The sequence below is a fragment of the Prenolepis imparis genome, unplaced genomic scaffold (genome assembly GCF_030444845.1).
Source record: "Prenolepis imparis isolate NDT839.2.m4 unplaced genomic scaffold, iyPreImpa1.0 SCAF_4, whole genome shotgun sequence".
Taxonomy (NCBI): domain Eukaryota; kingdom Metazoa; phylum Arthropoda; class Insecta; order Hymenoptera; family Formicidae; genus Prenolepis; species Prenolepis imparis.
Genome location: NW_028141162.1, coordinates 18027257 through 18038909, shown reverse-complemented (window position 1 = coordinate 18038909; position 11653 = coordinate 18027257). Strand labels below are relative to the sequence as shown.

At 34.7% G+C, this 11653-nt stretch overlaps 2 protein-coding genes across 2 annotated transcripts; both read left to right on the top strand.

Annotated features, from left to right (window-relative positions):
* The first annotated feature begins 340 nt into the window (after positions 1 to 340).
* On the top strand, positions 341 to 6638 carry LOC145934796 (sodium-coupled monocarboxylate transporter 1-like). Its single transcript, XM_083035548.1, has 8 exons — positions 341 to 684; positions 783 to 1128; positions 3049 to 3203; positions 3360 to 3500; positions 3678 to 3786; positions 4301 to 4522; positions 4611 to 5116; positions 6500 to 6638. Exons 1-8 carry the CDS (start codon positions 458 to 460, stop codon positions 6585 to 6587), a joined length of 1794 nt encoding a protein of 597 aa, XP_082891674.1. The 5' UTR covers positions 341 to 457; the 3' UTR covers positions 6588 to 6638.
* Positions 6639 to 8335: 1697 nt separating this feature from the next.
* On the top strand, positions 8336 to 11124 carry LOC145934797 (uncharacterized). Its single transcript, XM_083035549.1, has one exon. The coding sequence runs from the start codon at positions 8336 to 8338 to the stop codon at positions 8651 to 8653; it is 318 nt and encodes a 105-aa protein (XP_082891675.1). The 3' UTR covers positions 8654 to 11124.
* The last annotated feature ends 529 nt before the right edge of the window (positions 11125 to 11653 follow it).

Sequence of the window (11653 nt, the reverse complement as noted above, 5' to 3'; positions counted from 1 at the left end):
TGTATGTATATTGTAAGCTTAGAAAGCTATCCTGCTGTTATTATAATTGATGTATGTACATATCTGCGCACAATTATAGTTGTAATTTAATAAATTCGATTTTATATATATAAGTTCATTCAATCGACAAGTTGCACGATAAATACAATACGAGTTTTTCATCACATTTCCTTTTCTTATTCATCACATTTCGTTATCAGATATATACACACATTTTATCACGTCGATCATAAATTACTTCTCTTACGGTAGGATTATAATACGTCGTCGTATTGCAAGTCAGATTGCGTTTTGTTTTTCGAGTCTTACGTCAGATCAAACTATAGTCAGATATAATAGGCATGGAAGATGAGAAGAGCTTCAAACAGCACACGTGTCGCTAATCGGGCTCTTCGTTCTCTTTACGCGAAAGAATAAGGGACTCGATCGTCAATTCGTTCATTCAAAGAAACGAGCAATGGAGAATCCCCTCACCACCCCTGGGGTCCAGTTCAACCAAACGGAGAACTTGGCTTACTTTGTGTTCGGATGGTCAGATTACACCCTCTTCAGCCTGTTACTGCTTGTCAGTGTCCTCATCGGCGTGTACTTCGGCTTCTTCAGCAAGCAGGATAGCACGACGGAGTATCTTCTGGGTGGTAAACGCATGGGAAGCTTCCCCATCGCGATGAGCATTATCGCTAGGTCAGTGACTCTTCTTCTTCTGTGAGAAATAAGGAATAAACAGAGAATAACCAATTTTTGTCTTTTTTTTCTACGTGTGGAACTTGTGAACTTTTTAGCCATGTCTCGGGAATCACCTTGCTGGGTATACCAGCGGAAGTCTTTCGTCATGGAACTCAGTACGCCGCGTGCGTGATCACAGCGACCCTCACTGCCATCATCACTTCCTACATCTTCCTGCCAGTGTTCTATAAGCTGCAGCTAACCAGTACCTTCGAGTACCTGGAAGTCAGATTCGCCAGACCGGTCAGAATCCTCTCCTCGGTGCTGTTCACCATTTCGCTCTTCATGTACGTACCCATCGTCATCTATGTGCCTGCCATCGCCTTCGCGCAAGTTACCAATCTCAGCGTTCACATGATAACGCCTGTCCTCTGCATCGTGTGTATCATTTACACCAGTATTGTAAGTAGCATGCGATTTATAAATAAAATTAATCTATAAATAAACATGCAGATTAATCAAAATAATTTTTTAAAAATTAGTATTGGTACTAATAGGTTAGTGATCATCATTGTTTAATACCGGAAATTTTTTATTTTTTAAAATTATTTTTTTAATTATATATTTTTTTTAATTAAAATAAAAATATCAATTTTATATTTTATAATTTTATTGTCTTTTTATGTTTCAATCTTTAAAATAAAAATAATTATTAATCAAATGAGATGTGTGAATATTACTACTAATTTTATTTTTAAAGAACCCCGCACTAATCATATGGAAAATCTATTCCGGTAAAATCAATTGGTTTTTTCATATGTTGTAGCTTATGACTTACTGAACAAAAGATGTAATGGGCACAAAGCTCAATAATGGACAGTTATCGAGTTATAACCAGCGGTGTAGCAGTGGGGATGAGTCGCCTGACGGCTCTAGCTGTATAGAGCGCTCTACACATAACTCTACGCTCATAACCAGAGATGGTAAATCGCGTATATTAGTTCTCAGGAAGTTTTAGTGGAAAAAAGGTTCATCAAAAATATTTTGAAAACGTCTCGAATTTAGCTACACGAATATAATAAAAAATAGGCATTTTTGTGGAAGATTTTTGTTTACGGAGCTTTTCAAGGTCATTCAAAATTCAAAAATAACGTCACCAGCTAACAGATTTTGTAAAACCCTACTATTTTTGTTTCAAATATTTTTCCAAAAAATCAATACTTTCCGAGATTTGACTATTCGGCAGTCCGAATTTTTCATGTTTGACTGGTTATAACTCGATAACTGTCCATTATTGAGCTTTGTGCCCATTACATCTTTTGTTCAGTAAGTCATAAGCTACAACATATGAAAAAACCAATTGATTTTACTGGGATAGATTTTCCATATGATTAGTGCGGAGTTCTTTGTTTTGATTAATCTACATATTTATTTATAGTTTAATTTTATTTATAATTGCTTTATCTTTAGCCAACTATATTTTACACTCTTAATTTTTATTTAAATTCTTTTTATTCTTTAAATTTTAATTTAACTTGTCTATTTTTTTATACTTAATATATGTATATCTTCTTTTTATATATTCCTCTCTTTTAATACTCCTCTTAATATATATGTATCCTCATTTTTTAAATAAAATTATTCAGAATTTTTATTTTAATATATACTTTTCTAATTTATTTTTATTTTTATTTTAATAATAATGCATTTATTTATTTTAATTTATATCTATATCAATATAATATCTACGAGAAAATATTCATCATCCTTAAGCATTAATAAAGTATCAATAATTTAATAAAGAGAGATAAGAGATATAAGAACACATTAAATTTGAAAATAAATAAAAGTAATCTACATATTTATTTACAGATTAATTTTATTTATAATTTTTTTTCTTTTTATCCTACTATAAATTTATATTTAATTTTTGTTTAAACTTTTTTATTTTTTTTATTTTTCTATTTTAAATTTAAATTAAAAAATTTTTTTTATTTTAATTTAACTTGTCTATTTCTCTTATTCAATATCGCAAGAGCGATATTATCTGTCTTATCGTTTTTTTAAATAAAATAATTTAGAATTTTTATTTTAATATATAATTCTAATTTATTTCTAATTTTAATAATCATTTATTTATTTTAATTTATATATATAATATCTATTAGAAAAGATTCTCGTCATCCTTAAGCATTAATAAAATATTATTTAAGCATAATAAAGAAACACAAAAAAACACATTAAATTTAAAGTAAAATAAAAGTAATTTTTATAGTCACAAGTTTCGTTCGAGAAAAAGCTTAAAGAATTTAAAAATATAAGCTGAAACTTTTTGCAGGAAATTTTACATTATCTTAATTAAAAAATTTTTTTTGCTGTCAGGGTGGTCTGAAAGCAGTGGTATGGACGGATACTATACAGTTTTCCGTGACTGTCGGAGGTCTTTTTGCGGTTCTCGTGCTGGGAATATTGTCTGTTGGTAGTGTTGGAGAAGTTTGGAGAATTTCCGGTGAAGGCGGTCGTCTTATCTTCTTCAAGTAAAACACAATAAATAAACTCTTTTTTTCATTTTATCAAATGTATTTTATGTATTAAGATTTATTATTTGGTTTTGAGTTAACTGATCTCTTCCCTATCACTTCTTCTTCTTCTTTTTCAGAAGAAGATATTTTATATTATAATTTTTGTTACAGTATGGATCCAAGTCCATTCGCGAGAAATACTTTTTGGGGCATGTTTGTGAGTATGACTGCAACGTGGCTCGGACATCTCGCTATTCATCCAGGAACAGTGCAGAGATATCTGTCGGTGCCCAGAGAGATTGATGCTAAACGGTAAGTTTTACTCTGGACGATCTATAATTTGCGATAAAATTCCACCAACTGATTTCATATTTGCCATTCTACTATCCCGTTGAATTATGTTGCAAATTATAGGATTGTTTAAAACGGGAAAATACCATGAAACTTCAGAATAATGCTTTTAATTGCGCGTTTCTTTTTATTATGCAGCGGCATAGTGATTACTGCGATAGGGCTGATCATAGTTAAACTGATCACGGTATTCACCGGATTAATCATGTTTGCCAAATATTACGACTGCGATCCTCTTCTGACCAAGGTATGTACAAGCAAATGATATTTTCAAATCGCGTATTTTAAAAAATTATTGTAATGTTTAAAAAAAAGGAAATAATATTGTCGCATATATCTTCTCTTATCACGTATATCTTCTCTTATAACTTCTCTTGTAATGATCCGTCGTCTTATAAAAAATTTTTTATCATTCAAAGGCGCATTTTACAAAATTATTGTAATGTTTGAAAAAAAAGAAAGTAACTGCTGCGTATATCTTCTCTTATCACATATATCTTCTCTTATCACGTATATCTTCTCTTATAATTTCTCTTATACTGGTCTTAGGATCATGAAAAATCTTATATTATTCACAGGCGCATTTAAAAAAATTACTGTAATGTTTGAAAAAAAGGAAGCAATTGTCACGTACATATATATCTTCTCTAATCACGTATATCTTCTCTTATCTTCTCTATTTTTCTCTTATCTTCTCTAATCATGTATATCTTCTCTTATAATTGTCTTTCGATCGTCAAAAACCTTATATTCGTTTATAGGCAATAAGCCGCATTGATCAGACCTTACCCTACTACGTGATGGACGTCGCTGGACATCTGCCAGGACTTCCGGGATTATTTCTAGCAGGTCTGGTGAGTGCCGCGCTTGCGACCATGAGCGCCAGTTTGAACACTGTTTCCGGTACCATTTACGAGGATTTTATAAATCCATGGATCCCTGATAGCCCCAAGAAGGAAGCTATAGCTGCTAACATCATGAAAGTAAGTGCCATATCATATGACATTTCTATTCTCTAGGTGATTTCAGCTGAAGCTAATAGTTCAACTGACTGACTGACTGATATTTCAGGGTATCGTTGTGTTAACCGGCGCGATCTCGGTAGGCTTGGTGTTCCTGGTCGAGCGGTTGGGTCCGGTCTTTCAGATAGCCCTGAGTACACGTGGCGTGACCGACGGACCCTTGCTAGGTCTCTTCATACTGGGAATACTGGTACCATGGGCGAACGCAAAAGGAGCGCTGTTTGGGGGTTGCGTCGGTTTAATTAGCATGCTTTGGCTGGCGGGAGGCGCTCAATGGCATACCATGCAAGGCAGAATCAAGCACGATTCGCTGCCCACGTCGATTGACGGTTGCCCGTACCCATTGAACGAGACCCTTACGACCGCGATATCGACGACCTCGCCGACTTGGACGGATCCCGGCGAGGAGCCGATGATACTGTTTCAGATATCATTCATGCATTATACCATTATAGGAGCGGCGATTGTCGTCGTCGCAGGAATTATCGCGAGTTGCGCGTTTGGCGTGGATTTGGAAAGCGTGGATCCTGATCATATTGCGCCGGTTATGAAAAGGTATGTAGGGTAAATAAAGATTTCAAGACTTTGATCAATCATCTTTAATTTATGTGCGCGTTTTCTTCTTCATATTTTCTCTTTCTCTTACTTTTACTTGTCCTATCGAGTTTAATTATTGAAGATAAAACTTTGAGTATTTTAGGATACATCTATATTTTAAAAGTATAATTAAAAGAAATTTTATAAACGTCAAATTTTTATGAAATAACGTAATATATGCACAGGATAGTCCTCAGTCGTCATGATTTTTAAAATATTCATGCTAATCTGACAAAAAAGTCATGAGCAGAAATTTATCAGTTTCTAACCGGCAATAAATTGCAATAATAAAAATTGACCAAATATTTTTTGTTTGATAAAGGAGCAAAGTCACCTTGACTTTTTAAAATGAAACCACTGTTTTTTTTTAATAGTAATGTAGAGAACAGCAAAACAAATTCAATGGATATACATAATGTCATTTTCATTAAAATTTATTATGATCAAAATTGATCAAACTGATCATTTGAATTATTTTGATCAATTTGATTATTTTGTTTATATTTTGATTATTTTGATTATTTTGATTATTTTAATAATTTTGATTTGACCAAATATTAGTAAACATATCTGCCTTTTCTATATTACAAAAGCGATTTGTTATATCAGGCACTCAAACATATTAAACTGATAAATTTACTGATTATTGGTTAATAGCTAAACTATATATTATGAATAATATAAAGTCAAGTTGTCAAGTCTGTTTATTGTTTATATTTTTAATGAACTTCCTCAATAGCGAAGAATTACACTTTAGCAGATTTTTAATGGTTTATTGAGTTATAATGTAATTTAAAATGGCATTATATGTGTATATACATTGAATTTGTTTTGCTATCCTCTAAATTATTATTACAAAAACTTTATTATTACAGCGGTTCTATTAAAAAAATCAAGATGACCTTGCTATTTTATCAAACAAAAGGTGTTCGGCTAATTTTTATTGTTGCAATTTATTGCTGATTAGAAACTGATCTGATGACTTTTTGTCAGATTATCGTAAATGCCTTAAAAAATCATGACAACCGTTAGGAGGACCACTTTGTATGCTCTTTTTCTAAAGTGTATCTAATTTTTTATAAATCTAATTAGAATATCATTGATAAGAAAAGAGAAAAAAAATAGCAAATTGAATTTTGCTTATCATCACTTTATTGCTAAAGGTGTAACGATAATAATAACCCATGGAGCATCATGAATCGTATATACCTGAGATAACGTAATCATTATGCGCGCATAAAGTATTCTAGGCTTCTATAGGCTTATCACGATCACGAAATTTACTTTCGCGGTCTCTCCTTGTAAAATGCACAACTCTCGTTACGTTTTTCTCTTCGCCAGGTTTCTCCCTCCACGAAAATACGCCGAGGTCTCATTGAGAGAGGTGCCGCCTTCATTGCTAGACGTCTCGTCGGAGAAGACCAAGTGATCGCGATCATTTTTTTTTAGTTGGTGACAATCGAAGTTGAGTGGGATTGATCTGATCGAAAAGATCGACGAAGACAACAATCTCTCTCTCTCTCTCTCTCTCTCTCTCTCTCTCTCTCTCTCTCTCTCTCTCTCTCATCACCGACAATGTTTCTGAGTCATCTGTCAGCCGGTCTAATCGTGACAAAGGGGTATATCCTTTATTGATTAATAGACGCATGCGCCAACTATTTTGGTACATACATATGTCGGGATTGTTTTCGATCTCTCAGTACCGTTTCCAGTGTCTGTGGTGGAAGCATCATAAGTGTCTTTTCCCGTTTTGTCCTCTAATTAGATCCAGTGTCACTAGAAGAGTTCATTATTATCACCCTGGATCCTCGAAGTTGGGAAAGAATATGTCTACTCATAGCTAATTTTGTAATAGGTTTTTCGATCGTTCGACGAATAATCTAACAGATATCGGAGAAGCCGATAAACCTAATTGAATAATAGTTTACAACAACAAGTTTCTGCTACGACAATCTAGGAATAATACATACATGTCGAGTGAGATCTATCTTGGCTATTCTCTCATGCGACCCAGCGACTGAAGGAGAGTCGTTAGACTCGTGGACTCTCGGAGGGAGAGTTACGTCCCTGAAGATGCTCCTCGGGGTTGCTCGGGGACGGCCGAGGGCTTTCGGGGATGGGACGACCGCGCCTACACGTGGACGGGCGAGTGTCAAGTATCCTCGGTTCGACCTTGCGACGTTCAACAAGTACGAGCGGCGATGGCAATCTCGGTTCGACGGTTCTTCCTCGATCGCGACGTTCCCCTTACGACGAGCTGATGACGTGTGTTCGACATGTGACATCGCCGATTTACCTCCGAGTGATGATGGATCAGTCGGTCGCTGAGAGAGCGTCAGCGCGCGATCGAAGATGTGTATCAAAGATTCACTACGTGCCAAATTAAGGAAAAAGCTTAGCTTAGTGTACGAAATACCGATGATGAAGAAATAAGAGTGCGAGGCGCTCTTGGATCGTTGACCAAGTCGTCTTATTCTAATTAGGATCCATCAGAAGCTGAAGCGATTATCTTCTTCACAATCATGATTAGCAAGCTCAGAGCTGCGCGATCTGGAAGAGCCACATAGATATCCTTAGAGAGAGGTGGATTCTACAAGATTTCGATCTTTCGTAAACCGCACCGAACGCCTTAGACAATTTCGCCAGAGTACCTGAAGCATCGCGAGCGCGTGAGTACAATATGGATAACCATTTGTGAAAGAAACGATGAGGTATCTCGTCGATCGTCGAAAAGTGACTTACAATTAGCGCGGCGGAGGAAGAAGAATCCTGAAGAGAGATCTTGGTCGTTATTTGATCGGTTGGAACGGGTGGAATGCCGAAACACAGCCGCGCCCCGCCTTTAATAATAGATAAAAAACGTAGGCGACCGTGCCGGAAAAAGAACAGAAATCGAGAGCCTCCGGAGAGAGAGAAAGAGAGAAAGAGATAGATAGATAGCTAGATAGAGAACGATATAGAGAGCGTCTGGCTTTTGGCTCGACCAATGTTGAGGAAAAACGTGCGTCACAGTATTTTCCCCGGCCGAGAATAGAAAGACTGTCCTCGGTTCCACCTCGACGACCCGTCATGTCCAGCGATTCTGTCCCTCCGAGTCTGATTCGGAAGAAACGCGCCAGGTCATCGTTGCAATGAGAGTTCGAGAGAGATGCGTATCTGCGTATATCTTCCTTGGAAATGACATCGCCGTCGATGCAGAGGAACCTGCTGGGGTTGACGCTGCTGGTAATCGTCGGCCTGACGGTCTTCCTGCTCAGCAGGAGGCTCACGCTGGAGGCGCGCAAGCGGGACGGTCTTCTTCTGGACATGATCGCCAACATCAGCGGCAGCTTGGACCAACTCGACGGCGGCCTGGACGACGTCGTTGCGCGGACGGGAATCGCGCGGAATCGCTTGCGACACCTGGTCGCTCTTCATCGGGAGAATCTCTTGGTGTGCGCGCTATTAGGAGAGAAACAGAGACAAAGGCGAACGTCTCCGGCGAGGGGAGGATGAGCGAAGTACGTCGTGTCGCAAATTCATCTGTATAATCGGTCCGAGAGATTCTTCTCGGACGCATTCTTAACGATGGGGAAGGTATATTAGATCGATGCGCAAATAATTGAATATATATATGTATATTACACTGAATTTAATTTATTTCTAATTGACGCGTGATCTTCAACAGCGATGGGATTAAGTATCTTACATAAGTAGGTTTAAATTTGTTTGCATTTGGTTTCGAAGTTTGGTTTCGTACTTTCTTAGGACTGATTGTTCCAAGTTCTTGATCAATTTTACCCGACAGATAGCATAACGTTCGTCTTTTTTTAAACTTATCTGGAAAGAGATGAAGATATGCTACCTATCAGATAAAATTTACAAAGAAGAATTAAAAACAACCCTTATTTAAAAAAGTAAAAAACAGTACTTTCAAGTAGACTTGATTCTGGACGAAATAGGTTCGAATTCTCTATAAGTACCTCGAAAAACAAGAACAGTACTTCCAAGTACATTCCAATTCTGGATCAAGTATGTTTGAATTTTTTATGTATACTTATGAGATATGTATACAGGATGTACTATTTTAACTTTCGCATTTAAATTGTTCGAAGACCAAAGCTTCCATCTAAAAATGTTTCATACAAATTAAAGTTGTAGGATTTCGAGAGGGACGTCTTATCGGTAGCATAGTCTTATTCCAGGTGGAGGTATTTTTGAGATTTCGAACTTATCATTGTTTTTTTTTAAACGGAAACACCATAATTTTCTTACATACATCGATTCTTCGTAATATTTGGCGTAAAAAATTGTTATAGAATATTCGAAAAATTAATAGTTTACGAGATATTTTATGCTTCATTCTAACACATATTGACAATAAAAAAACATACTTATTTTGAAAAAAATATGCAGTTGCACATTGCAAATTGCAATTATTTTTTAAATTACAAGAGAATGTTTTTCTTACAAATCAATTGATTTATTTCATTGTTCTATGGAAAATTATTAAGGTAAAATTGTCGAAAAATGAGTATATTATTTCATATTTTTGTCAAAATATGTCAGAAATTATGGTGGTTCCATTTAAAGATGAAGTAATGATGAGCTCAAAATCTCAAAAACGCCTTTACATGGAATAAGATTATGCTTACAACAAGATGTCTCCAATAAACAATATATGAAATATTATTTCTTATGAGTATGTTATTCGAATCCTAGAAAATAAAACTTGATTGGATTCGAATTTTTAAATACATATATTGAACTTGACTCCATCTTTATTCTGGAACTGATATCATAATTTTCCTCCTTTTACGAAAATACAGTTAATTATATTTTTACTCGACTATCAATTTATCTAGCAACTTAGAGTTAATCAATTAATAAATTAATTACTCTTTCTCGCATCGATCTAGTATGTAGGAAATAACAAATTAATTCTGTACTTGATAAGACAATCATATCTGTTTGTAAGCGAATCGTATTTTTACGCTACAAGAATGCACATGTAGTGTGGAGCACATATATATATATATATGTATATATATACTAGATAGTGGATTCCGTCTATTTTTTCTGAAACTAGAAGAGACGATAAGTCGCACATTGTGGGAAACTAAATGTTCAAGGTAGGGGGCCAATTAAAACAAAATTTGCGATTACAAAGAATTGTTTTCGCTTGAGATCAGAACTAAATATCAGAAGGTCGAATAGTTGTATATTATCTTATCGCGCAAACAATTGTTATTATAAATGCACATATATGTATATATACGGAAAAACGGGAATTGTCCGCGAGATCACCGAAAACTGTAGAATTTCGATCGAGTTTGCCTTGAATCAAGTGTGTGAGAGTGAGTGTGAATATTTCTATATATATTATGTATGAATTTTTGTTGCAGAATGTTATTACAATCCTTACGATTAGCACATCCTCACAAAAGCAATTAGCAATATCCGTTACATTAATAATATACATACGTGTCAAATATTCAAATATAGTTTGCCCGCATGTTTTACAGACTGTTCCAGATTTGCGAGAAATTTCTTCGAAAAAATTTAAAAACAAATTAAATTTAAAAATAAAAAAAAAACTTTTTAAAGACACTCAATAATGTTGGAGATAATACTTAAAAAATCTTGAGGAACGATTTGTTGAGAAAGCTGCTATCGAAATGTTTCTTCTGGATCTGGAACGCTTTGTATCGAGATACTCTGAAGAAGTCGATACACAATAACGATTTAGTGTATTTACGTTTGCGTGTTACATAAATATGTATATCAAACAGACTAACGTGTCAAATGATGTGTCAAACGTGAATCATACGTGTCATTTCGGGCAGCATATTTTTACTTGATGTGTGCGCATAATATGAGAGGCGCGGATTATCTTCTCTCTTGCAGAAAGGAGGAAATCTTATGCATAATTATTTTTATAACTCACTTTGGAAAAAGAGGATGCAAAAATAAATCGTTTGTGTGTACTTCATGCGTTTTCTTTCATATTTATTCTGTAATCATTGAACTTCAATTATTGGATCGTGAATTATTTATGAAGATTACGAAGAGAATGAAAAATTTGAATTGCTTTCTCTTTTACTTAGAAAACCTGAACTGTTTATAATTCATGGAGTTTATAATCAAGAAGATGTTTAAAATGATGTTTTAAATCGCCGGATTGATTTTTTGTAATTTGTATATTTCAGTAAATGTAACTTATTGGCACACAATTGCAGGTGGAGATCGACTAGGAAAATTGGATACTTGAATTAGAGATTTCTTCATCAATGCTATTATTTATAAAAGATGTTCAGTATATCGATCATCTTCAACCGCAATGCGAAGTATAGTTAGTATATTTTGTATATATATATATATATATATATATATATATATATATATTTACCTAACACATCGCGGTACACTTTACGTTATCTTTGGAAAAGTAAAAATATTTCTTATTATCAGTCTGGCGATACAGCATTATTTTCCATGTTGAAATTTAAGCGTCGA

Coding starts and splice junctions, on each gene's coding strand:
- LOC145934796 (XM_083035548.1), top strand. CDS start 458: ATGGAGAATCCCCTCACCACCCCTGGGGTCCAGTTCAACCAAACGGAG. Junction 3,501..3,677: donor AGAGAGATTGATGCTAAACG/GTAAGTTTTACT, acceptor TTTATTATGCAG/CGGCATAGTGATTACTGCGA. Junction 5,117..6,499: donor ATTGCGCCGGTTATGAAAAG/GTATGTAGGGTA, acceptor TCTCTTCGCCAG/GTTTCTCCCTCCACGAAAAT.
- LOC145934797 (XM_083035549.1), top strand. CDS start 8,336: ATGACATCGCCGTCGATGCAGAGGAACCTGCTGGGGTTGACGCTGCTG.